Genomic DNA, 26,164 nt, shown 5'->3' with positions numbered 1-26,164 from the left:
TACAATCCATGAACAGTGGGGAACTATTTGACAAAGCTACTTCTATCTCAAGGGAGCAAAATAAATAGACTTTTGGAAAGTTTCCCTCTGAATTCTCGTCTACTAAAAGGATTTATTATTTTACAGTTGTATCCCTAAACAATAACCTGCTATTTATTAATTAATATAGTTGAAAGACAGAGGATATTATATAGTTGAAAGAAACTTTTAATTGAACTTTTATCTGGTTTCAATATAGGAGAATCTGGTTCAAGGCTTCTCCAATTGAACTTCTATCTAGTTTTCTCCAATTATATAGTAATTCTTACAACATTTGGTGCAAAATGGTACGATTTTGGTGTAAACATAAATTTTTGTTAACTCATACATCTAATTCACGATCCACACCAAAGATGTACAATTTTATGTTTAAAGTCCTAAGAATTACAATAATTGGACCAAACCAAACAAAATCAACTGAAGCAGGGTACGGCTATAATCGAGTCAAGTTGAATTCGAGTAGGATACTGGTGTTCGACTCGACTAACAAATAGAAGTATTTGAGTACGAGTTCAAGTGATAGGTTGCAATTTTATCATTTATTTTATTATTAATTTTCCCTATTACCTGACCCGATGTGGATTAATTATTGGATTCTACTCATTTTTAGTATTTTACATTTATTTCAAGGAATAAAACGACAATATGATAACAAGTACCAATTTAACAGGAAAGGAGTCCAAATCACAGAGCTTATCCCAGGGGCATTGTTGGCAACGGAAAACTTGGGCCCATTTCAGTAATTGCTGAGGAAGAGGGCAAGCGGAGTCTGCTGTTTCCTTGGGGAGCCGCCGCACAGTAGGGGGAAAAAGATAGGAATTGGAAACGGAGCTTTAATTTTTCCTTGGATGCTTTTGAGTAGGACTTCTCCTGCGCATGTCAGGAGAAATGAGGAGTTGTTTTCCTTGACTTTTCCGTCCTTGTCTTTTAGCATTTTTTTTTCTTCCCTCGCATGTCAGGGATGATTAGAAGCATTGAATTCTCGCGTAGGTTCTTTTCATTCGGGATGATGAACTAGTCAAGGAACAAATGCTTTGGATCATCTAAAATTATGATATCGATTTAATTTTACTTTTTAAATTTATTTATTGGTATTCACATATTTCCTGATTACAATGTTTGTGATTGTTCAATTAATTGATTGTCTTGGATCCGGATAATTAGTTAATTTGGGAGTCTATTGTCAATTGGGGAGTTAAATCCGTAATTGTTTAATTGACTTGAATTAGTGACAGCTGGCATGATTGGATTTGTGTCAGGGGATACGCGGGCTAATCTGAAATAACCCTGGTAGTGCGTTATTTGGTTAGAATAGAGTTCCTATAATACGTAAGGTAATTGGGGAATTAAATCTTACAGGCGTACTTAAAATTATTTTTCAATTAGAGCAGTGGTTAACGGGCGTATTTTAATCACCAATACAGTAAGGAGGGGTTGACTGTCATCGCTTGTTTGGCAATTATGACCTATTTATTAATAAATAATTGGAATTGCTTGTGCATCGAGGATCAATTAGGTGAACCATTACTGAAGTTATTTCTTGACTAGATCATTAGTTATCATTCATTTGATTTTAGTAAATTGTTATTTAATTTTTAGTAATTTCTTGGATTTTATTTGCATTTATTTGATTGTCATCTCTGGTTATTGTGAATTTGAAAAGAAACAATTACACCTAATCCTTGTGGATTCGACCCTGCTTACTACTATCTACAGAAATTAACTTTAGTTGAGTATATTTTTATTATTGCACAGGCTGACACCCTGTCATCAAGCTCATCGAGCACCTTTTTTTTTTTTGAAGCTAAATAAAACTCAAATCTTGTCTTCTATTCCTTTTTGCGAGATTTTTTTTATACATTACTAATTGTTGTGATGACCATATTTAGTTAGTGTAACATTTTTTATATTAGCACCTATTTATTGTTAATGACACGCCATCTATTTTTTACAAAAGAATATGAAGGAATAAGAGCGTCATTAATGAAACATTGGAGTAATCAGTAAACTTGCCTTACTTAGCTCCAAAGTTAAAAAGGTGCCCAATGACAACGGGCACTGAATCGGCCGAAAGCCTAAAATATTTTCAATAAATGAGGCACCTAAGTCATCGCCTACTTAAATGATGGCCTCTTGATCTCGGTACATGCCCAAACAATTTTTGGGCTAATCTACCCAGAGCTTACACCATGATCCAAATAAGCCCAACCTCTCTGGCAGAGTTTAAGAACTCAACACTCCGACGCCAAAATATCAAATGCTGTCCAACGCCCAACTGTGGGCCAAAACTTTCACCACCGGAATTATTTCGTCAAAATTTTCTTTTAGAAATGCCTCTATTTCTATTTAGTTCTTTACATGTTTTGGCTAACAAATCATAAAACATGCTCATTGTAATACCTTCTTCGTTACTTTCTCTCATGGCGAAGGAAATAACTAGTCCCCAGCATTTTAGATCCCAAAGGGTTTCTATTATTGAGGTGAGTCCATTTATAAAAAGACCATTGAAAATTATAATATTTATAAGCGATGGACACAAATATGAAGTCTCTGAAATCAAAGAGATGGATCATTTTTTTAGTTTATCTCTATCGCTGAATCATATCATCGACTAGTATAAAATATTTGTTTTATTGAGATTCCATTTATAACCTCAAATGCTCTTCTTTTTCTTGACATGACATTGTGGCGTGTTTGATAAAAAAAAAAAAAAAGAAGAAGAAGACACAAGAATCATTGCTAAAAGTCTTAACATTTCAATTCCTAAAAAACGAGAAGATATAGGCTTCTAATGATTAAAATTTTAAAACGCCCTAAACCAAACGTCAATTGGCATGTGACGACTCGGTCCATGATTTTTCTCCAGTCTTCACTCCGTTTGGAAGTTGGAACAACCACATGTTTCCCAACCGTCTTCACACAATTCACCAACCCCCAGTCCCTGACACACCAATTTGAGAAGTGGATAAGCAACACGCCCGCTTAAAAGTTTCCAGTTCTAGTTACTTAGTGCATCATATACTACTACTCTTTAATCTTTAATCAATGTTGTTAAATTCGGACCGAAAAGTGATTCCGCTAAACTATTGGGTCAAGGGTCAACTAGTCGAATCGATCGGATCGTTCTAAAAAATTCACTGACATCAGCATGATATTATAATTATTTTATATTTTTAGAAGGTTCAGAAATATTGAAATTAAGTTCTTGGTTATATTTGGCCAATCATGAAAAATGTTTTAAAAAATATTAGACTTGCAATCAAATATAAACCTAATAATTATATACAAAAATGTAAATTCATGGTTAAAATATGTCCATTCTCCAAAACTACTTGAAAAACTAAATTAAAACAAAATAATGCAAGTTGGAAACACTGATGCTAAATTAATGAGATCATAAGGATGAAAAACATCTTGATTTAGAAATTATTTAGAAAAGCGAGTGATTTTGATATTTACACTAAATGGGTGACATTCTCTTATTCCTATTAATAAATAAAAATATTACAATTTAGGTAACTCAAATTATGTTTGTGGAAAAGAAGAAAGGCAAGTTTGATAATCAGGTCAATCAGTTGAATCGGGTCCTGGTCTAACCAATTTTTAATGATTTTAACTGATTTTTGACTAAAATAATTCTATACTACAAATCAATTTGAAAAGAATGCGAGTTCACGATTGGTTCAATAAAACCGATCAGTCCGGTCCAAGTATAATAACACTGCTCTTAACATGCTCGTCTTTCATTTCCTCCTGAAGAAAATGTAGGGATGGCGGTCACCCGTCTCGCAGGGGGCTAATGGGGAGGGGATTGGGGCAGGGGGGATTTTTTTCCCCCCGCTTAGAAACGGGGCGAGGGGAGGGGGAGTGTACCCCCGTCCCACTACTCGCTTTAAAAAAATAAATATATAAAATATATATGTATATAATTATATATATAATTATATAATTTAATTAGTTACAAACTTATGATAATGATATTATTAGTTATATGTATTATATAATGTCTATTAGTATATATAATATAATTGATATTATTAATTATACTAATAATTATATATGTGTACTAATACAAATTATTAATTGATTATACTAAATTTACTAATACATTTATACTAAATCCCTAATTACACTTAATACAATAACATTTTTTTCTTAAAAAAAGCACAAGCACAATAATGAATTAGTGATTGTATTTGTGCCAAAAGTGAAAACTTGACTACTTTAGTTATATTTATTTCATCATGTTGGATTGTATTCAAATAATTTTTATTTGATTGTTTTTATAAGTTTCAATTATAAAATTACAATGAATAATAATTTGATGATGTGTTGATATTTTAGTACTTGATTATTTACTAAAATTTAATCATAATAAAATTATATAACAAATTTTTATTAGTCTCGCGAGAGCATCCACAGGGGAAGCGAGGCGGAGCGGGGACGAGGCGGGGGGAGCAGGAACGAGGGATGGGGTGGGAGCGAGGGGAGTTTGTAGCAACCCCTCTCCGTTGCCATCCCTAAGAAAATGGGATTCACCTGAAGACCACGGATGAGATCATGTGGGCGCCCATTATTCCTCCGAAAAGGACCAAAACAGCCTCCTCTTTCTCTAGCTCACACTTCAAAGTTCAAACAATGTGGTCTCCTTCTATTAAAAATAAAAAAAGAAAAACAATTTGTCTCAGGCTCTCAGCCGCCCACAGCCTACCCAAAAAGAGAAATGGTCCGTAAAAGTTACACCACGTCAAATTGATTGTATTAACAAAATGAATCTACTTAAAATTCAAAGAAATTAATCTCTTGCAAAATTCTTATGGGTAGATAATGTACTAGCATTTATGAAGTTACGACTTCTAATTGATTTGCAACGCTAAACATGGAGGAGTGTAACCGTAAAAGCTCAAAATTGCTTCAGCTTACGAGCACAGTTATATATGGTAGTGACAGTGGACCCCGAGTTTCCCTTTTCGGCAATTATTAACGCTTTCCACGTACCACAAACAATACTAAAAACGCTTTCCTTTTCATTCTTTTTTCTCTTTCTCATTCTTTCCGAACTGCTGTCATGCATTTGATATGCATGTTTTTAAATCTCCCAGGACGTCCGGATACCAGTTCATCCAGCTAGCCTGATAAACTAACCCCATTTTCCCTCTTCGTTCGACTAAAATCTAGGGTTCATTCGGGTTTTTCGAGGGAAAGAAGAGACAAAGCTAAATAAAGAAAGCAGCAGCTTCTTTTTTCCTTTTTTTTTTCAAAAAATATATATCTCTCCTCTTGAATCTGACTCGAACCCAGAAAAAACCAGATAGCATTGGGGCATTTTAACCATTTTTGGGGGATTTGGGAGAAAATGAAGCGAGGTAAGTTCGACTCACTGATCTCAGTGAGCCGAATCAGATCGATTCAAATTCTGATGGGTTTCTTGTTTCTTTATCTTGTATTAATGAGCCTTGAAATTCCATTAGTTTTACGAAATGGGTTAGGCTTAGAATCGCCCGAGCCCGACTCAACGATCTCCATCAACACTTTGCCCATTAGAAGCCCTGATGCCAGTGAATATTTCGTCAAGGAAAACCCAGTTTTCAACTTTCAGGAGAGGAAAAAGGAACAGTTTAAGAAAGTTTCAGGGCTTACTTTCGACGAAATTGCTTTTGATAGTGTAAGCAAAGATGACTTTTCTGAGCTTCATACGACTGTTAGGGACGCATTTGTGATGGGGAAGAAAATATTGGAAGAAATTGAATCGGGAAATGTTAAGGCCGAGTTGCAAAATCGAACTCAAAACCGGACAGAGTCTTGTCCCAGTTCGGTGTCTTTATCAGGGGTAGAAATGCAAAAGAAGGGCAAGTTAATGGTTATACCTTGCGGATTGACACTGGGGTCCCACATAACGGTGGTGGCTCGGCCGCAGTGGGCCCACCCAGAGCGGGATCCGAAGATAGGATTGTTAAGGGAGGGGGATGAGACTTTGATGGTGTCTCAGTTTATGATGGAATTGCAAGGATTGAGGGTTGTGGATGGTGAGGACCCTCCTAAGATTCTGCATTTTAATCCCCGGATTAAAGGGGATTGGAGTGGAAGGCCTGTCATCGAGCAGAATACGTGTTACCGAATGCAATGGGGATCAGCATTGAGGTGTGAAGGGTGGAAGTCTAACGCTGATGAAGAAACGGGTAAGGGATTGCAATACTGTTATCGAATATTTGATTAAGTGTTGATTGATGAGTATCTAGCTGCATCATTATTTTGCCATGTTGGTTGCAGGGAGTTAATTTTGGTATCTTTCTGTTTGTGACTTTTCAAATCTGGTGCTATTGGATTGCTGGAGTGTACTGAATTAATTATTTAAGATTTTATTTGTGTTGACGTATTTGAGAAAGGGAGTCATTGTGGGCTATAATGTTTTGAATTGAATGTTAAGTTTACTTTTCAACAAATAGGAACAGTAGGAGAAGCCAGAAACAATGGTGTCTCCCTTTTAAAGATATATAGCGGCAAAGTAGGATTGTCAGAACCAGATACTACTGTACAATCATTGGTCGATAGCAATGGCATCTTTTTTGTCCCTTTTTTTGTGTCTTATAAGGTTTTCTCTCCGTTTCTGACTCAACAAAATCAGACCTTTGAATATGGAGGAAACTGGATGTGGAATATGTAGGCTTGTCTCCTTGTGTGAGTTCTTAGTTGTCAGTGGTTATATACTTGTATTTAGTTGCTTGTGGGTTTTGTTTATACAATGTGGCTTAGGGTGAGCATCGAGCTTTTGAGGATTGTTAGAGCTATTTATGTGTACAATCTTTGGATTGTCTGAAGTTGATGGACAGGTGAAATGTGAAAAGTGGATTCGAGATGACGATGATCGCACTGAAGAATCCAAAGCCACATGGTGGTTAAAAAGGCTGATTGGGAGGACAAGAAAGGTGACAGTTGACTGGCCTTACCCTTTTGTTGAGGGCAAGTTATTTGTTCTTACACTAAGTGCTGGTTTGGAAGGTTATCATATTAATGTGGATGGGAGGCATATTACCTCATTCCCTTATCGCCCTGTGAGTATTTATTGTTACAGCTGTTGAGAAGTAAAATCAAATGAAGTGCTTGGCTGAGGAAAGTTTTAAATATTGACAGGGTTTCACTCTAGAGGATGCGACTGGACTATATATTAATGGAAACATTGATGTTCATTCAATATTAGCTGCATCACTACCAACTACGCATCCAAGTTTTGCTCCACAGCAGCATCTGGAGATGCTGACTAAGTGGCAGGCTCCGCCTCTCCATGATGGACCCGTGGAACTCTTCATTGGCATCCTTTCTGCCGGCAATCATTTTTCTGAGCGGATGGCAGTAAGGAAATCATGGATGCAGTATAAATCAATCAAATCTTCGGAATATATAGCTCGATTTTTTGTGGCAATGGTAAAGATTAGGCATTAACTTGTAAAGAATGTTCCTATCAAGAATTTCTTGGAAGCTCTGATGCTTGAAATTTTGAATTTTGGCAGCACAGAAGAAAGGAAATAAATGTGGAGCTAATGAAAGAAGCAGAGTTTTTCGGTGATATTGTCATAGTGCCTTACATGGATCATTATGATCTTGTTGTTTTAAAGACCATAGCAATCTGTGAATATGGGGTGAGCCATGAATTATAGCAAATTTAGAACTTATTTTGCTGTTCCATAATTGTTAAATTGCTTTTCTTTTTCCTTTTGCTTATATAAGCTGGATGTTTATAGGTTCGGACGGTTGCTGCAAAGTACATAATGAAGTGTGATGATGACACGTTTGTAAGGGTGGATGCTGTCATGAAAGAAGTGAAGAAAGTCCACCGTGGTAGAAGCCTGTATATTGGAAATATTAATTACTATCACATACCCTTGCGACATGGTAAATGGGCAGTGACATATGAGGTATACTTTCTTTATATTTGGTTTAGTTCTGCAATCCTTACAATGTTACAATCTCTATGGCTGTGCTTCAATAATCTTTGCATCAACTTGAGGTGGATTCTCTTGCATTCCTCAAGAAGCTGCATGGCACTTGTAACTTTTTTTCTCCTTATTGTTTCAATGGTTGAAGTGCATTCAATTAAAGCTTAGCAATTTATACTTTTCCTTCTTTTGATTGGAATGTGCTAAAACACATTCCAGATTTAATTTCTACATACTGCTGGATTGGTCATGTTACTTGATGTAGGAAATTCAACTTAGTTAGTATATGTGATTTGTTACTTGGGCGACCATATGACTTGCAATACGTATCCAAAAACAGCAATTTGATGTGTTTGTACTCCTACATTTTGATTCCTTGAGTGAAAGTCACATGCTTTAGATTATATTGGTAAATTTATTACGATCTGAAGAAAATAATAGTATGTTTTCTTTTGTTCTCTTCTTGTTTAATGGAACTGTGCTGCTACAAAAGTCTTCCGGTGTTGTTATTTGTGAAACTAGACCTTTATTCTTTTGCATACAAATTGGACATAATGATGTCATAGAATTGTTCTGCCGTGGAGCTGAAAGCGTCTATGCCTTTGGTGGAGACATGGGGAAATGAAAGAGTTGGGAAGAAAATATTGTAGTTGTCAATTATCTGGGAGTTTTAGAAGGCAAGGGAAGGAGAAGAAATGGATTCTTCTAATGCTCATTGTATTTTCCTTCCAGATCTTAGAAGAAACAGAAAGATAGATTAACTTGGTAAATAAAATCTTTTATTTGTCAAATTGTCCGATATCGAAGAATTTGTATCCACACGAAAATGGGTGCATGTGTAACAAATAAAATAGACTTAATCTTCTGCTAAGTTATCTGTGATTCCCACCTTTCAAACTAAGTAAAAAAAGCTTAATTATTTCTTCTCTCCTATGCTCCCGGCCAGAGGAATAAAAAGCCTCTCATTTTTTTTTGTTGTATTTATTTTGCTCCTTGATAAATTTTCTTCGCTTCTTTCTTTCTACTGAATTCTTACACAAGTATTACTTTTCTGATTGTGGCTTAATAATGTCATTCAGTGAAATCAGTAACATATTTGCTAAGAATTAACTTTTTGGACACTTGGTAAAGTTTCTGAACATCTAATTGGCTACCTCAAGCACAAACAAAATTTGCATCTCTTTATGTTCTCATATTTTGTTTAAAGCAACAATTTTTCGTTTTTTCATTCGTTAGTAGCTGAATCATCAGATAAAAAGATTTTTTTATCCTTTAATTTTGCATAATTTGTCTTCCGGATGCATATCAAATGGGAAGTTGATTGAATTGATGGTACTTTTACATTTTAAGCAAATCAGCTTTTAGCTCTACTAGCCTCCCCCACAACCAAACCCCCCCCCCCCCACAAACAAAAAAAAAAAAAGTCATTTCCTCTTTCCTTTTCTGTGAGTGAATCTATGTCAATTGTTGATAGCATGATCAAATGCTTACTTATCTTTTCATTCTGTTTTCCTTGGGAAATGCAGGAATGGCCAGAAGAAGAGTATCCTCCCTATGCAAACGGGCCTGGTTATGTCATGTCATCTGACATAGCAAACTCTATAGTGACGGATTTTGAGAAACATAGGTTGAGGGTGCGTTATAATACTTTTATTTTCTTCAGAACCTCTCTCTCTCTCTCTCTGTTTAATGCCTATTGACATAAACACTGTGCTGCAGTTGTTTAAGATGGAAGATGTGAGCATGGGAATGTGGGTGGAACGGTTTAATAGCTCAAAGCAAGTTGAGTATGTGCACAGCTTGAAGTTCTGTCAATTTGGATGCATTGATGATTATTATACTGCACATTACCAGTCTCCGAGACAGATGATCTGCTTGTGGGATAAATTACAACTGAAGGGAAAACCTCGCTGCTGCAACATGAGATGATGAGTCTCAGTCTCTCCTGATTAGATTTTAATGGTTAGACCCTGAGGATTTGCACAGAGAGAAGTGAGAGAAGGCTTTGCGGCTATAGCCTGTACATACGTGAGTAGATTTTGACTGTCAAAATGGAGCTGCTATCTTAAATCCTCCTAATCCATTGCTTATTCACTTTCTTTTTGGGGGCCTTGTCTCATGAGTTCTGATGTCTTTGAGATCTCATGTCAGTTGGACATTGAACTCGATGAGAATAGTTTTTGCAATTTCAGGTCCTGTAATGTAGACTAAAATGATACAGTTTATACGAGTAAAATCAACGAGCGAGTAGTTCCTGCTTATATCAGAATCCAATCTTTGAGGTAGGAGCACATGCTTTTGCACTTGCTCTTGTCTAATCTACTGCATAGCCTGTGCTAATTATTATTACGGTCCAAGCAGTCGGTGGGACTGGCTAGGCATCATTGGAAGGTCTTTTGTTGTTAGAGATCTTGCTCCAGGCGGTCAAATAGGCTTAGGGTTCATCATAATGTCGATGAACTCGGAACCCTTACAGCTTGATGGACACAATAGAAAAAACTTCGTCCTAAGTCCTAACTAAACTAAAAGGTTCCTTTATGCTATACTATACCGAACAGCACAGACATGGAAAACTTTAGCATCAACCTCCGGGGCCTAGCTAAAGCTAATGCAGTGGGTATCCCAATCCTTCCAGAAGCTGTGGGCGGAAAGCAGAATATATATATTCAATTGCTCTTTCACGTCCGGAGCTTTCCATGGAATTTGAGATAAAAGAAGAACAGTCACAACCAAAGTGATCCTCTGTTGGTGGAGGACCAGAGTTGCTCAAAAGCTGGGTGGGAACTTATTCCGTTAGAATTCCCCATTTATAGCCTTTAAATACTTGTATGATCGATTCCTCAAAACCCTACAAGCTCAACTTTCCAAGCTGTATCACATAGTACCCTACATTGGGATTGGGTGGTCGAGCTTTAATAAGGGGATTAACACTAAATTCCAGACTCGCGCGGTTGGAATTAACACAAGGGGGATGCTGTTCTCTCGACCGTTGATCTAATTTTTGAACTAAGATGAAAACAGAATAATAATTACTGGTTTACTGATTTCAATTGCGTTCAGGCACTAAAAGCTTCTGGAGCACAAAAGGGAGACAGTGGGAAGAAAAAGGGTTCGCAATAAACATCTATCAACTAAGAATTATTGGTCGTATTTTCGATTCGCATCGAGGCACAATATGAAGAACTTTCTCTTGGAGAAATTTCGACAAGAAAACATGTACCAATTAATTACATAAAGTGCTCAAATCGATCATTGGTACTCCGCTGCATCATCACTCGAGCTTAAGCAGCGCAAAGTATGGCAAACCATGCCAAAGAATACACCAAAACAATCCCTGCAGCAAAAAACGAAAAGCTTCGGAACTCATAATCAACTCACCAAGATTATATGCTGAATGACAGAAATTTGAAGCAAATGAGACGGAGAGAATTTTAGGGGTACCTGTCTGCCACGGATAAAACCTTAAACCATTGCTCCAAGCAGCCCCATAAAAACAATCAGTTGATGTGTTGAATCCGCTAGGACAGTTGCAGACGTAAGAATTGTAAGGTCCACCGTATCCACAGACTCCATTGCTCTTTTCACAATTAGCACACATTGCTGGATAATCATTATTTAAATTGAACTTGTAGTTCAGAGCTACCCCATATTTCCAAGCATCCGGATTAGATTCTTGGCCATTGAATCCATACAAGCCAGAATACGCTGTGCACTGCAATTTCTGCAAATCCATCTCAAAAGACGGCCCAAGATCCACAGGTGTATAAACACAACAAGTAGAAACTGGGATGTTTAGTCTACTTATGGCTTGACAAGAATACAGAACGCTGCAGACACTTGCACCCTGAGGATCACACAGTGGAAAAGTAGTCGAGTTGCTTGCACGAATGGATTTGTATATTGGAGAAGCAGAAGTTGAGCAGTCAAGAAGAGCAAAAACCACGTCGTCGCGAAAGCTGAAGGGAGCATTCCAATCCAGGCTGAAGCCTTTACTTGGTTGTGAACAAGAGCAAGTTGACATGGAGGGATCAGTGATGTACAAAACTTGGTTGTTGTAGTCAATGGATGTTACGGGGTAGCAGCCTGTGTGAGTGGAGAAAGTGAGTTGTTGCTGATTGCAATTTACATAAGATTGGAAACGGGGATCACCACATCCAGGTCCTGTGCCAAATGGATATTTGATTGGTATACTGCCACAGGTTTTCTGGCAAGCTTGTCCCAAGGCTGGCTGGACATATACGATCAGCATAGTGAATATTATGATAGAATTAACAGAAATTTTGTTGATCTTCATGTTGATCAATTGATTGACTAGGAAATATGACAGAAATAACCAGATAGGCAGACACACACACAAGACGACAGAGGCTTAAAGGAGGGGAGAAAGGAGGGGGTATATGCTGATTGTGGTGGAACACTAAATATAAGGATGTGCAGCCAGTGCTTTAAGTTGAAGTTTTTTATGTGCTTTTTTATTGCACGGAGATTGGTTCTTGGTAACTCTGGCAATAGTAACTAATTATCTTTAGCCCTTGTGAACATTAAACTATTGATGCCCTGATTTTATGTCTCGGCTGTAAGATTTCTAGCTCCAAAAGTAGAATATTAGAAATGAAAAGCATACTAAGCTGACTTGCGGAAGCCTCCTAATCTTCATTCAACCGCATGCTGATGCTGCTGTGATTGAATAATTAGTTGAGGGCAATTAAGGTCCGTACCATGATTGATTTATAGGATTTTGATCAGCTATTCTATAATCGCTTTTCCATTCCTCTCATATATGGGATGAAAAAGACATAAAAATAATAACTGCGTATGTGGAGAAATTTGCGCTTCTCTGTTTGGAATCTATGCTTAGAAGTTGGCTTATTAGTAGTGCTATGTATATTGGACTATTGAGCATGTGCAGTAAAGCAGGATCGGATGCATAAACCGCCGTGCATGCCTTCCGGATCTCGTTCTCCATTTCTTTACACTGGGATAAATCCCAATGTAAGGCATATGCATGCACGGCAGGAAAAAATTCAAGAAAGTGAGTACCATAAGATAACCAAAATAGCCTTGAGGCATAGGTCAAAGGATCAAATCCTTTAGTTTACATTCCAATATCCAAGATTTCCTTAATGTATGGGGTGTGGACCGAAATTCATCCCTAATATTTCAATAAAAACACATTTCATCCCTAAAGCATCAAATTTGGACAAATTTAGGACAGTTGATCTTTATTTAGAAAATTTGGTCGGGAGTTCAAAGATGTGGCTCACATGCGCCATTAGAGCAATAGAGAAGAGACGCAAGTGTTCAATTAAGTATCCGGCCTTAGGGGTATAAACGAATCGAACCGCGCGCGAGCCGCTCGAGTCAAAGCTCGACTCGAGATCGATCAATATTGAACTCGAGTCGAGCTCGAACTGGCTAAATTGAACTTGAGTTCGACTCAAGCTCAAAATATCAAACTCATTAACTCGCGAATCGGCTTACAAACTCGAGTGTATATATACATTTTTATTATTTTTTATTTTAATAGTAAAATTATAAATATATCCCTAATTTTTAATTATTTATTTTTAAAAAATTATTTGATTCATTTTTAAAAAATAAATTTTTTATTTTTTATTTTTTCAAGCTCGAACTCGAGTTCGAGCTTTAGATTAGCAACTCGTCGAGTTCGAGTTTAATAAAACTAAATCAAGAGTCAACTCGTTTGCAGCCCTATCCGATCTAATACAGTAATAGCACGTGTGGGCTACCATTTTCACTCCTAACCAAAATTTTTAATTAAAGATCAATTGACATAAATTGATCCAAATTTGATGCTTTAGGGATGAAATGTGTTTTTATTGAAATATTAGGGATGAATTTCGGTCCACACCGCATACATTATGGATAAATATGTATTTTTCCAAGCTTCAAAGCTGCAGAAAAATAAAAAACTTTCCTATTTATCAAGATGCAAATAAATCTAGGCTACGAAGCATGGGGCCGGGCATCTGAAATCTACAGCCTTCAAGTATCTATTATCCTTAGAACTATTATTTCAGTTTCTACCCAAAAATTAAAAAAAAAATAGGGGGTTCCAAATCGCAATTTAATTTCACCGCGGTGCCCAGTTGGATCATATGCGTTCTCTGTTGAAATGGACTAAGGCCCAAAGGAGTTTAAACTGAATGTCTAAGTTGGCCCAAAAACACTAACTTGGACTTACTTTCTACATGCCCAAGGATCAAACGCACCCAAAAAGCCTTCTCCTATGCTCCTTAGTCCTTATCTCCATGCTTCAGCCTTCATCTCCATTACCACGGGTGAGGTTCTGAGTTCATCATCTTCATACCAAACATTTGTTAATTTTCTTTTCCCCATTTTCCATTAATTTATTAGGGCACTCATCATTTCCAGTTTTGGCTGTTGATATTTCTTTCCTCTCTGGAATGTGTAAAAGGTTTATGCCATTAGCTTTAACTCATGTTACGTGAACCACAGCAGTTACCATATCCATTTTATCGCTTTAGTCTGCTTCTTCTTTGAAAATTTAGTATCTTGGCAACCTGTTCTAGTTGTGACGTTTTATGTTTTAATGAGAACACGGTAACATCTGTAATTGCTTGGTTGCTGTTTGATGAAATGCCTCAAAGAATTCTAAATTTCAGTTGAATTGCAGTTTATCGTTGCTTTGTGAATTTTTTTACTCGTAAAATATTTGACCTGCTTAAATCATTTCTTGAAATTTCAGGAACTAGAACGGACATAACTTTGGATTAGTGCTAGTTGTTACTGAAATGTATTTTTGTATGATTAGTCCCAAAAAGAAAAACATAGAAAGGGGAAAATACGTGAAAATGTGTTTGATGAAGTAAAATTACCCGGTACATAGTGTTCTTGCAAGCCGCACTTATTGATAACAAGATAATAATAACTGGCCCAAGTTTTAGTTTTAATAGTATTAAGTCGGAACATCTTATTGTATGTGAACGGATGCTGGTTTTCTTAAGCAATAAACTTCTAGAATAAGTAATAGTGAACATGTAGGCAGAGCAAAATTTTGAATGGCCACCGAGTCAATGGTGAGGAAGTAAGGGATGCCTTTTTATACTGGGTTTGGGGCTACATAGCCAAAGTTTGCTTGTCGATACAAACTTTATGCATTTAGTGACACAACTATCCACTTTGCTCGTTAGCCATATTAGACTTTAGTCAAACTAACTACATCAAGAAGTATCAGAACCTGATCACCAACTGGTCAAATTCATAATATGGTTGTATTTGTAAGCAAAAAGAAAAAATTAATGTTGATAAAATTCTCACTGTAATTTATCATAAGAGCGTGAAGAGATCATCGACATGTACATGTATGTCTGGCTGTTGTTCTGGCAGAAAATTTTGAGCATCCGGATATATAAATCATTTTGTGCTTGAGCAAACTTGTTTAGAACCTTGTGTAATACTCTTCCAGGTGATGCAGTGATGAAGGGACTCATCTGCCTGGGTTTTTTCTAGATGGAGATTGGTGTATGCTGGGCATCTGTTTTGATGGAATTCTATTATAGATATGAATAAGTATTCCATCTTCCTGTCAGCTCATCGTTGTCAGGTCTTCTCATTTCATTTACACTTCGGTTCTGCAAAAAGCAGCTGCTCGTTCATCTTTTATGTTAATAGATTTTTTATCCGAAAGTTGTCTGCTTTTCGCTCCAGTACTGCAAGACCATTCCCTGACTATTGTCCAAAGAAACCTTCTATTAAAGACAGCAAGCTCATTCATCAAATCTCCATGACTCTTAAGCAGCGCCGATCTGAACAGCTTCGCCGTACTCTGAGACCCTTTGAATCCAAATTCAGGCCTGATCATCTCATTTGGGTTCTCATGAATGTAAAGAATGATTATAGATTAGTTTTGGACTTCTTTGATTGGTCTTGCTTGCGGAGAGACCCATCATTGGAAGCTCGTTGCATTGTTATTCAGATTGCTGTTGCTGCAAAAGATTCTGCAATGGCTCACAGACTTATGCATGATTATTGGACAAACCCCAATCTAGATGTTGATCTCTCTTTTCTACAATTCCTTGAAAAATTAATATACACATATAAGGATTGGGGTTCTAGTCCTCATGTTTTTGATATTTTTTTTCAAGTGCTTGTTGAAGTTGGGATTTTGGACAATGCAAGAAAGCTTTTTGATAAAATGTTATATTATGGGTTGATTTTATCTGTTGATTCATGTAATTTGTATCTATCCCATCTGTCGAATAGTAATCACGGGATACAAAAGGTACTAAGGACTTATGGTGAATTATCTGGACTGGGTGTTTGCTGGAACACTGCTTCATATAATATGGTGATCCATTGTCTCTGTCAATTAAATAAAGTGAAAGAAGCTCACGGTTTACTTTTGCAAATGGAGTTTAGGGGTTGTATACCTGATGTTATAAGCTATAGTACTGTAATTGATGGCTATTCTAAAGCTGGGGAACTTAAAATTGTTTTAAAGATTATTGAAGCAATGCAGGTAAAAGGGTTGAAGCCAAATGTGTTCACCTTCAATAGCATCATCCTAATTCTGTGTAAGGCTGGTAAAGTACTGGATGCTGAGAGAATATTGAGGGAGATGATTTCCCAGGGGGTTGCTCCAGATAATGTAGTTTATGCTACTCTTATTGATGGTTTCTGTAAAGCTGGAAATATTTCTGCTGCATATAGATTGTTTGATGAAATGCAAATTCAGAAACTTATTCCTGATTATGTGGTATATACATCTCTCATCTATGGTCTTTGTCAGAGTGGAAAAGTTGTTGAAGCCAATAAGCTCTTCCAGGAAATGCTTAGAAGAGGATTGGAAGCAGATGAGGTCACTTATACAACACTTATTGATGGATATTGCAAAGCTGGTGAAATTAAATTTGCATTTTCTCTACACAACCAAATGGTGCAACAGGGACTGATACCAAACGTTGTTACTTATACTGCACTTGCTGATGGGCTTTGTAAACAAGGTGAATTAGATGCAGCAAATGAGCTGCTTCATGAGATGCGTCAAAAAGGTCTGGAACTGAATATTGTCACCTATAACTCACTGGTCAATGGTTTTTGTAAATCTGGAAATATAGTGCAAGCAGTTAGTTTAATGCAAGATATGGAGGTCTCTGGAATTCGGCCTGATACATATACTTACACCACATTGATGGATGCATACTGTAAATCTGGAGAGTTGATCAGGGCTCATGAGCTTCTGCATGAGATGTTGAGTAAAGGACTTCAACCAACTGTTGTTACATTTAATGTACTGATAAATGGATTTTGTATGTCTGGGTTGCTAGAAGATGGTGAAAAGTTGCTACAGTGGATGTTAGAGAAAGGTGTAATGCCAAATGCAGCCACATATAATTCTCTCATGAAGCAATACAGCATTAGGAAAAATATGCGTGCAACGACTCACATTTACCGGAGAATGTGTGATCAAGGAATTGAGCCAGATGGAAATACCTATAATATATTAATACGAGGGCATTGCAAGGCAAGGAACATGAAAGAGGCATGGTTTGTGCATCGACAAATGGTTGAAAAGGGTCTTAGCCTTGCAGTTGATGCATATATAAGTCTCATCAAAGGCTTTATCAAGAAGAAGAAATATTTGGAAGCAAGACAACTTTTTGAAGACATGAGAATGGAAGGGCTGCATGGAGATCAAGAATTATATGGCATCTTTCTAGATGTAAGGTACAAGGAAGGAGATATTAATTCAACGCTTGAGCTTTGTGATGAATCAATAGAACATTGCCTTCTGAATAAGAGCGGTGGTGGAGTTACATGATTTTAGTTGCAATGCTGGAAACATTCATGAAGCTAAACTTTTGGCTGCCATCTCATGTCATCCAAGAAAATGCCTATCCTCCATATGACGGTATGGGTTTTTTTATTGTTGTTTGTAGAGGGCAAAAAAAAACTTTGGAGATTTTGCATCCTTTATGGATCCTGCAAATGGTGCCTTCTCGTCTAATAGCCATTGGGAGTTTGCATGTTTGAATGTGTATATAGCCGTGATTTAGTTAACTGCTTATGCAGCTGTGTTTGTAAACTTGCTCGACTGCATCTCTATATCATATATGGACAAAGACTTGCAATTACAGTTTGTTTTCCTTTTGATATGAAATCTGGTTCCTTTTCCATTTGATCGGTCTTCTTTTTCTAAGTGACTTACTTTGCATAATGATAAAATTAGCATTCCATGGCAAGATGCTTCTGAAATTTTGCTGACGAACTCTGATGTCATTTTCTCAGGGTTGGCCAAGAATAGCGGCTGAAGGTTGGCGATATCTACTGGAAATTGAGTATGAAATTTTACTCAACGTGTCCCTTAAAAGAATCTGATGCTTCCAAATGCCTATAAAGGCAGACAATTTAAGAGACACAGGGATCTAAAATGTCATTCAAAGGTCTTGACCACTGAATTTTGGTTAAACCCTTTTTGCGGCTAAAGGTTTGTCTTGCAATTGGGGTTTGATTATGAACTTTTTCCTTCATTTATTGTCAATCTTACCAATTATAGACAACAGTAAATGAAAAAATTGCACACATTCTATTGTTTAAAATATGTGGAAACGCAAGCAGTTTAAAACTTGTGATGATATCAGGTGTGATGCAAAAGTAGTTATTCCAGCTTGGAGTTTTAAATTGGTGATGAGGGAATTAAATCGAGGACATGCAAAGGAATCTTTTTTCCCTCTTTTGCCACCATGAATGGATAGTGGCCAATGTTGCAATATTGCCACGTCCCTTTACATAACGTAATTTCTTTTATTAACCTTGCAGGAAGTTGGCGCATGCAGAAGGAAGAGCTAGCAACTCTGCGGATGGAAATTCTGTCGCGCAAAGATATATTTATTTCTTTTCACACGTTGTATGTTGCTGTCCTCAGTGTTAGAAGTTTATGGCGCACAAGGCAGTCCTGTTCTTCGAGTACATAGAGAGCTTGACTTGGACGCTCTTCGAGTTTTTGTACAACAGTTTTTTTTTTTTTTTGGTGGTTTCAACATTTGTAGATAGGATTTTTTTTTTTGGGAGAAAAATGGTCGGGCAAGATCTCCTGCATGTATGTATCTGTTATCACTTTTAATAAATCTTGTCAAAAGTTTTATATAGATAAAATGATAGCCTTTCTTTAAAGTCTCTCTTGTGTTCAAGTTTTCAACATCAAACAAACAATTATCGGAATATCCTTCTCTGCAATGGAAGTTATATAACAAAGGGTATAATTTACCTCCATGTGATTTGGTGTTTTACTACATAATTAGAATTTTACTCGTGCCTTAGCACGGTCTTTTTTTATTTATTGTGAATTTATACAAATAAGAATAATTTAAATATAAAAATTAACAACAGTTCTACATGCTCATTCATATTAATTTTAAAAAATTATGTATTTTAAATGTTCAATTATTTACTAATTTTTAAAAATTTATTTACATACTTTCACTATAATATGATAATATACATCAAATAATGTACCACATATCCAAAATTTGGTAGATATTCTCGTTAAAATATTCTTTTAGCTACTTGACAACTCGCAATGGAAGTTATGTAACAAAGGGTATAATTTATCTCCTGTGATTTGGTGTTTTACTACATAATTCCCTTGTAATCTAAAAACTAATATATAACCCTCTCATGATTTGGATTAAAGTGTTTCCAATAGTTTTTTCCCTTTAAAACTAACTGTTCATAGTAAAAAACGAAAGTCAAACTAATAAATTGATAAATTCATCCTTTTACTACTTTTTCCTTTTTCCTTTTCTTTCTCACTTTTATATGACAAATTCACCTATACTTTGGTTTACAAAATCTTAATTTTCTCCAAATACAAAAGAGATAGAAGGGAAATAAAAATAAATAAATAAGAAACAAAAAAGATGGAAGAGAAATATAAAACAAATAAATAAAAAATAAAAAATACCAAATCTTTTTATATTATAAATATCGTTATAGGTTTTTAAACCAAATTAATTTTTAATGGTATTTTCTAATTCTTATTTATCTATTTTTTTATTTCAATTTCTTGTTTTTTATGTTTGGAGGAAAATAAAGAGAAGTAATGAAAGGATAAATTTAACAATTTATTATTTTGATTTTGATCTTTTATTATTAACCTTTAGTTTTAACGAAAAAAATTAACGGTGACGCTTTAACCAAATCACAAGGGGTTGTGTGTAGGACTGGAACAAGGTTTTTTCATCCCATGAGTATTTAGACCTTCTCACCTTACATGCTAAAATGTTCAAGCCTCTGCAAGAAAAGGTAATTCCAGAATACATTAATCAATGAAGACTAATTAGATGTTGCCAAGTTCTCAAGTTTTATCCAAGATATCCGTAATTATGTTACAAGATCAGACCTACAAAAAGCACAAAGAAAGACAGAGAAAGCACCAACTTTGATAGTGGAACAAGAAGATGACTGCATGAAGGAGGAGGCGGAGGACGAGGGGGTACGGCCACCTCTTTTTCCTTGGAGCAAGTGTAATTACAGCGACTTGGTCGAACTACTCTGTATACACCACTCTGAGTAAGGATGAAAACATCTTTCCTATTATCCTGTCCAAAAGAGAATACATAACCTAAAGCAGGAAGAGGACTGTTGGGCACCGAGCTGCATGGAAGTGGGGAATCAGCAGCACAAGTGAAAGGAATATCTGTAGTTGAAAAGTTGCCGCTATTCTTGGGGTTTTCTGCAGCTGCCCAAATGTTTTTAGCATACAAATCTCCATACAGGTAACTGCACAGGCATTTTGGAATATCAGTTGACTGCTTTTAATCAGCTTCTATAGAGAAATCAATTAATGGTTTTTTTTTTTTTTTTTTTGGCAAAAACTTACCTTCCATACAGGCATGGATCAGTCTTGGAGCGATAAACGTAGCCACCTGATATTGCTGCTGATCCTTCCTTCTTGTTTACGTCAGAGTGACTGTATCCCACCACAGGGAAAATGGGATTAATTGAATCAATTGAAGTATTCCCTCCTGGAGTCTGTTGAGGTTGAAAAGGAATAGGCCCTTCAAAAACGCGCCATCCATAATTTCCTCCCTTTGTGATGATATCCACCTCCTCGTATTGATCCTAGAGAATTTTTTGCGAGCGCAACACGGTCAGTGATGGGGATAATTGAAATATTCTACCAAAGTGGCTTACATTTACATGAAGTGAAGCAAGAAAGTGTAGATAAAGAGCGAAAGCAAGACAATGTTTCAAGTTTGAACCTCCCCAGTATCTGCACAAAGGAAATAAGAAGGCCTTTCTACATCAAAGCTGCAGCGCCAAGGATCCCTCAAACCCAGGGCCCAAATTTCTGGCTCCAATTCTTTATCTTCAGAGAATGGATTATCGCGAGGTACAGAATAGTTTCCCCATAGACCAAGATCAACTATTTCTTCCTGACCTAATAACAGTCATGCATTCAAAAGAAGAATAAGCAAGTAAAATTGTTTATTCCTTTATAATAAAGATTCATGGAACAAGAAGGAAGCCAATTGAGCTAATCATTTTTTTTTTTAGGATTTTTTGTGACCCCATCTTAAACTAAGAAAACCAAAGGAAACTAGTGCGGATAGAGTTAGGAGAAGACTTACTAGGTATGTTATTTACATCAAGCCTGAGAATCTTTCCTAGCAAAGACTTCTTATTTTGGGCGAAATTGTAAGGATCACCCTTACTACCGCCATCTCCCATCATATAGTACAGATATCCATCTTCTGGGCCGAAAAGAATCTGGCCGCCATGATTAGATCCAAAAGGTAGTCCCATTGTGAAAATTCTTCTAACTTCAAAAGGATTGGCATTTTTCGCCTGAAAATATATAGAAAACTCAGATAAGCAGGAAGATACTAATAATCATTTTACCCCCATTTCATGGCCTAAAATTGTAGTCCTCCAGAAACAACCTTAAGCGAAAGCCATATTTATGGTCTGTCATCCGAAAGTGAAGATTATTCATACCATTGAGGGGTTTGATGCAGTCCCATTAGCACTGAACTCTGCAACCACAACATAATCCTGGCATGGCTGAGTTCCCTCCGAAGAACCTATCTTTGAAGGATCACAACCAACATCAGAGTTACAGGCACACCTTCCTGTACAATCTGGCGACTTGGTCTTATCACAGTTATATGACGCAAAAAAACGTCCATTCTGTGAAAAGTTTGGATGAAATGCCATTCCCATCATTCCAAATTTGGTATCAAAGTAAACTTCATCTGTTAAATCAACAAATGGGCTAGATACATCTAGTCCTAAAGCTTCCCCTGAGTCTTGCTCAGGAATTGTAGCCAACCAAACTCTACCAGGTTGATCAGAAAAGAATGCACGGTTAGATCCATCAGGATGTGCTGCCATGTTGAGGTATGATTTTTCACCAACTTTCTCCAGACACATGCCTCTTGGAGGAAGCAATGTTTCGGTTTTGTCCAGTGAAACTTGCTTACCACTAAAACAAATTGAATCTTCATTGGAGACGCCACCAAATGCATTACAAAAGTCTGTTTTTGATTGCCAGAGATCACTTAGCTTCGATTCAGTCGAATTCTGCGGCACTTCAGTCTTGGTTTTTAATGAAGGAGCAAAAGGGGAATCCAATATTGATATGTTTTGACAAACATCCCACACATTTGAGCAAAAACTACCATCCGTCTGGCTTTTGGATGACGAGCCTCCCTCAGTCGTGGAGTTACAAAGAACAGGAACAGGCCGAGGTCCCAGTTTAACCTCAAATAGATCTGCTGAGAACTGATCACAGGTCTGCAAAGATAATGATCCAAAACTAAGCTTGAAGCAAGCTACCATGATGTAAAACATAGTCCAGCAAATCTAGTTGAATAATCATTTGCTGGGCAACTTTTAACAGCATACTAAGAGTCTAAGATCTGCAGGTCGAACATGTACAACTCGAGGATAATAGAAAAATTGGTTTCAGATGTAGACATGCCGGGCAAAACGTACTTTGTCTCAGTATTTGTCAAGGGGTTGAACAAAAATAACTAACATTCCATCCATGATGACTCGTGCTATTCAACATTCATGTACTTTGCGAACTTCAGTTCACCCATAAATGAATGTGAAAGAGTGATAATGCAATAAAAGAAAATTAGAAAAAGCAACCACTCACTGCACATAAAATGGATTTCACTGCAGATGCACAGGCAGCATCAGTTACGTTCATTGCATCAAAACGCTTCTGTAGTTGCAAATCCTTAGATGAGTCACAGCAGAGACTGCCATTGTATGGGCAAAAAGCCAAAGGCTTTTTTGGAGTGACTGGTGCCCCTGTTTATAATGATATCTCATTTTCAAAACAGAACCATATAAAATAAGCAAATCACAAATATGCAAACAAAGAAAGATAAAGGGAGGCTTACTCAAGTCTGTACACAAGGGGAGTGTGGATGATGGATGAGGTAACGAGAGAAGAAGACAAAAGAATGAGAGCACAGGAAGGACATCAGCCATTGATTGGCAGATAAGAAGAGAGGACAAGAACGTGCAACAAAGGGAGCTACCTTATTTTATATCTTCCACCTCAGAAAAGAAGGACTCGCATATGCGCACAAAGCTTATCATTTTCCAGTTTCCACTGAAGAGTCAAGACTGCAAATGGGGTTAGAAATGTATCAAAGGCTTCCAGAAGGAGCTGACTATTCCAATTTCCTGGGACCATTTTCAGTTGACGAATGTTTGCTCAGTAAATCTGAACTTGTTACACGCTTGATTGAGTAAAGTACCCTCCAACTAGAAAGCTAAAAAGTTGATAAATGTGAGAAGACTTGAGGCAACCAAGTTGAGCAATAATTCAGGTCCTAATTTGACTTGTCCACCTGCAAATCTCAGTGGAAAGGGCGGTAGTTGAAAATGATGGGAAAGCAACTTCTTCTTGTGAAAAAAAAATGACATAAATATAATACAGGCAAAAGTTGGCTAAAAGTCTTGGACACTAGTACTGGTGATATCTGTACACATTTCTTCTTGTTTTTATTGCCCATTTGAACATCCAGATTGCAAGGAATCTAAACAAGAAGTGGTGTTGTGTTCTCCACTAGCGTACTGATCTGCGCTTACAGCAAAATTCGAAGATAACGGCTTCTCAGTGGAGAAATATTATTAATCTGAAACAAGTGAATCGCTTGAGGATTTGGATCCTTGAATTGCTTTTTTGGCATGCATAAACAACTGAGCATAGTGGGCTGTTTCGTTGGGAAATAGATTTGGTTCATTGGATTAGAAAAACGTTGAAGGACATGGTCACGTTCTTGTCAGATAGGTGTTAGTATTATATAAACTGCTTTAAATATTAGGCGAAAATCAGAAGTGGATGGCTAGGCGCTAATGCTATTCATTGTGAGTAATTAGCATTCGAAACGCTATGTTAAAGAAATGATTCACGACACGATAATCACCATCAAACTTTTGGAATCACCGCCAAAAGAAGGGTTGAATAAAAAATAAAAATAAAGCAAATTATTTTATGGCCACCAAACTTTTGGAATCGTTGAGTTTTGACCATTAAACTATTAAAAGTCTGATTTTGACTATTAAACTATCTAATGTTCAGATTTCGGATCAATCCATTAGATTTCATCGTTAAACATGACAGATCTGAGTGCTCGCACGATTCACGAGACAAAAGAAAAGGGCATAGTTAACGATTAAATTTGATAAAATGGTCTGAAATCTAAGGCTTTGTTTGTACTACAATTTTTCAAAAAAAATTATTATGTTTTTAATGAACACATTTTTCAATCACTCTTTTATCTCATATATATCAACTCGTTACAATAGTCTTTCGATAGAAAATCCAGAAAACTACAATCACTAAAAGATCTCTATGTTTTCGTAAACACATTTTTCAATCGCCTTTTTATCTCACATATATCAAATCGTTACAGTACATTTTCTACAAAAACTCCAAAAAATTACAATCCAAGCACGACCTAAACATTAGATAGTTCAGTGGCTAAAATGAGACGTTTAATAGTTCAGTGGTTAAAACTTCATGATTCTAAAAATTTAATGACCATTCGGATAATTTGCTCAATAAAAAATAGCGTTGAGTTGTTGAATACTGACTAGCTGTAACGCTCTAGGAGCGATTCAGGGCCAGACCAATTATCATTAAGGATGATTTGGGGTTCCCATTCCAAATCGGCCGATTCGATGTCGTTAAGTTCAACTTAGCTGGCCAAGACCGTACAAAGATTGGAAATTTTGTACATTGGGCATTTACAAAGGTTGCCCGCAAGAAGACAACTTGTGGGATGGGGTACTGACTTTTTCAGTTTGGTTTTGGGCCCATTTCTTAAAGGAGGAATTTATGTACCAAAGTTAGCTAGCAGCGGGGCGTTAATTAGGGTGCTAGCCTTATTCATTAAGTATCGTTGGACGAGGGTCGAGGAATTATTAATGGTCCAACATTTAATCTTGAAGTTTGACTGTATTGTACCCCCAAAAAAAAAAAAAAACTCTTGACATATTATCTTTCATATATGTGTCATATGATCCAGGTTAAATATTAGTTTTAAATTGTGCACATGTAACGTATATCCAAACTTATTAATAAAGATGATTTCATAAGATATTGCATGATAAAAGCGAAATTCTCCACAATATACCAAAAAATCATAGAATTCTACTCAAATTAAACCAAAAAATATCAATAATAAAATATAACTGTACGCAATTTTACTATTCAAGTACTCAACAATACTTGAAGATTTTTTCTTATCTCTCAAAAAAATTATTACACGATCCATATGCATCAATTAATAGCACTAATATTAATTATTGATCATCAAGCAATAAGAATAGTCATATCTTGTCTAGTGGATAGTAAACAAAAACAAAATATGATCCACCACCATAAAATAGAATCCCTCCGTCTCAATTATTTCATCCTGTTTCGAAAATCTAGCTTTTTAATAACAGTGATTTGATTGTGGTATTTGTGTTTTTTTTTTAATTTTATTTTCATAAATTCAAAATTTGAATTTAAATGGTAAGATGCATGTGCATATAATTAAAGAAAAGGAATATACTGAAAAAGGAGACTAGAAGTTTTTTTGACTTTTTAAATAAAAAAATATTTTAAAATAGAAAGTAGGGGACGTGGCTCCCTCACAAGACAACGTTTGAATTAATTTGCTTGGGAATCGAGCGAC

At 36.4% G+C, this 26,164-nt stretch overlaps 4 protein-coding genes across 6 annotated transcripts; 2 read left to right on the top strand and 2 right to left on the bottom strand.

Annotated features, from left to right (window-relative positions):
* The first annotated feature begins 5,350 nt into the window (after positions 1–5,350).
* Positions 5,351–10,225, top strand: LOC113753790 (hydroxyproline O-galactosyltransferase GALT6-like). The gene is made up of 7 exons (XM_027298036.1): positions 5,351–6,218; positions 6,859–7,091; positions 7,171–7,461; positions 7,548–7,676; positions 7,779–7,952; positions 9,500–9,607; positions 9,693–10,225. Exons 1-7 carry the CDS (start codon positions 5,396–5,398, stop codon positions 9,900–9,902), a joined length of 1,968 nt encoding a protein of 655 aa, XP_027153837.1. The 5' UTR covers positions 5,351–5,395; the 3' UTR covers positions 9,903–10,225.
* Positions 10,226–11,011: 786 nt separating this feature from the next.
* LOC113753341 (wall-associated receptor kinase-like 20) lies at positions 11,012–12,370 on the bottom strand. The gene is made up of 2 exons (XM_027297468.1): positions 11,415–12,370; positions 11,012–11,307 (listed from the first exon to the last, which is right to left on the bottom strand). Exons 1-2 carry the CDS (start codon positions 12,265–12,267, stop codon positions 11,255–11,257), a joined length of 906 nt encoding a protein of 301 aa, XP_027153269.1. The 5' UTR covers positions 12,268–12,370; the 3' UTR covers positions 11,012–11,254.
* A 1,884-nt stretch (positions 12,371–14,254) lies between these two features.
* Positions 14,255–19,055, top strand: LOC113751695 (pentatricopeptide repeat-containing protein At1g05670, mitochondrial). Of its 2 annotated transcripts, XM_027295799.1 has the most exons (4): positions 14,255–14,412; positions 15,424–17,868; positions 18,246–18,444; positions 18,777–19,055. In XM_027295799.1, exon 2 carries the CDS (start codon positions 15,520–15,522, stop codon positions 17,776–17,778), a length of 2,259 nt encoding a protein of 752 aa, XP_027151600.1. In that variant the 5' UTR covers positions 14,255–14,412; positions 15,424–15,519; the 3' UTR covers positions 17,779–17,868; positions 18,246–18,444; positions 18,777–19,055. The 2 variants fall into 2 exon arrangements, with proteins under 2 accessions (XP_027151600.1, XP_027151599.1); XM_027295798.1 differs by lacking the exon at positions 14,255–14,412 and having other exon boundaries at positions 15,251–17,868.
* A 1,195-nt stretch (positions 19,056–20,250) lies between these two features.
* On the bottom strand, positions 20,251–23,632 carry LOC113751697 (HIPL1 protein-like). 2 transcript variants are annotated; one of them, XM_027295801.1, is made up of 8 exons: positions 23,513–23,630; positions 23,372–23,377; positions 23,122–23,279; positions 21,957–22,754; positions 21,590–21,806; positions 21,221–21,399; positions 20,839–21,080; positions 20,251–20,738 (listed from the first exon to the last, which is right to left on the bottom strand). In XM_027295801.1, exons 3-8 carry the CDS (start codon positions 23,173–23,175, stop codon positions 20,345–20,347), a joined length of 1,884 nt encoding a protein of 627 aa, XP_027151602.1. In that variant the 5' UTR covers positions 23,176–23,279; positions 23,372–23,377; positions 23,513–23,630; the 3' UTR covers positions 20,251–20,344. The 2 variants fall into 2 exon arrangements, with proteins under 2 accessions (XP_027151602.1, XP_027151601.1); XM_027295800.1 differs by having other exon boundaries at positions 23,372–23,632.
* Positions 23,633–26,164: the final 2,532 nt, after the last annotated feature.

This window comes from Coffea eugenioides, chromosome 11 (assembly GCF_003713205.1).
Source record: "Coffea eugenioides isolate CCC68of chromosome 11, Ceug_1.0, whole genome shotgun sequence".
NCBI lineage: Eukaryota > Viridiplantae > Streptophyta > Magnoliopsida > Gentianales > Rubiaceae > Coffea > Coffea eugenioides.
This window is presented reverse-complemented; position numbering and strand designations above follow the sequence as displayed.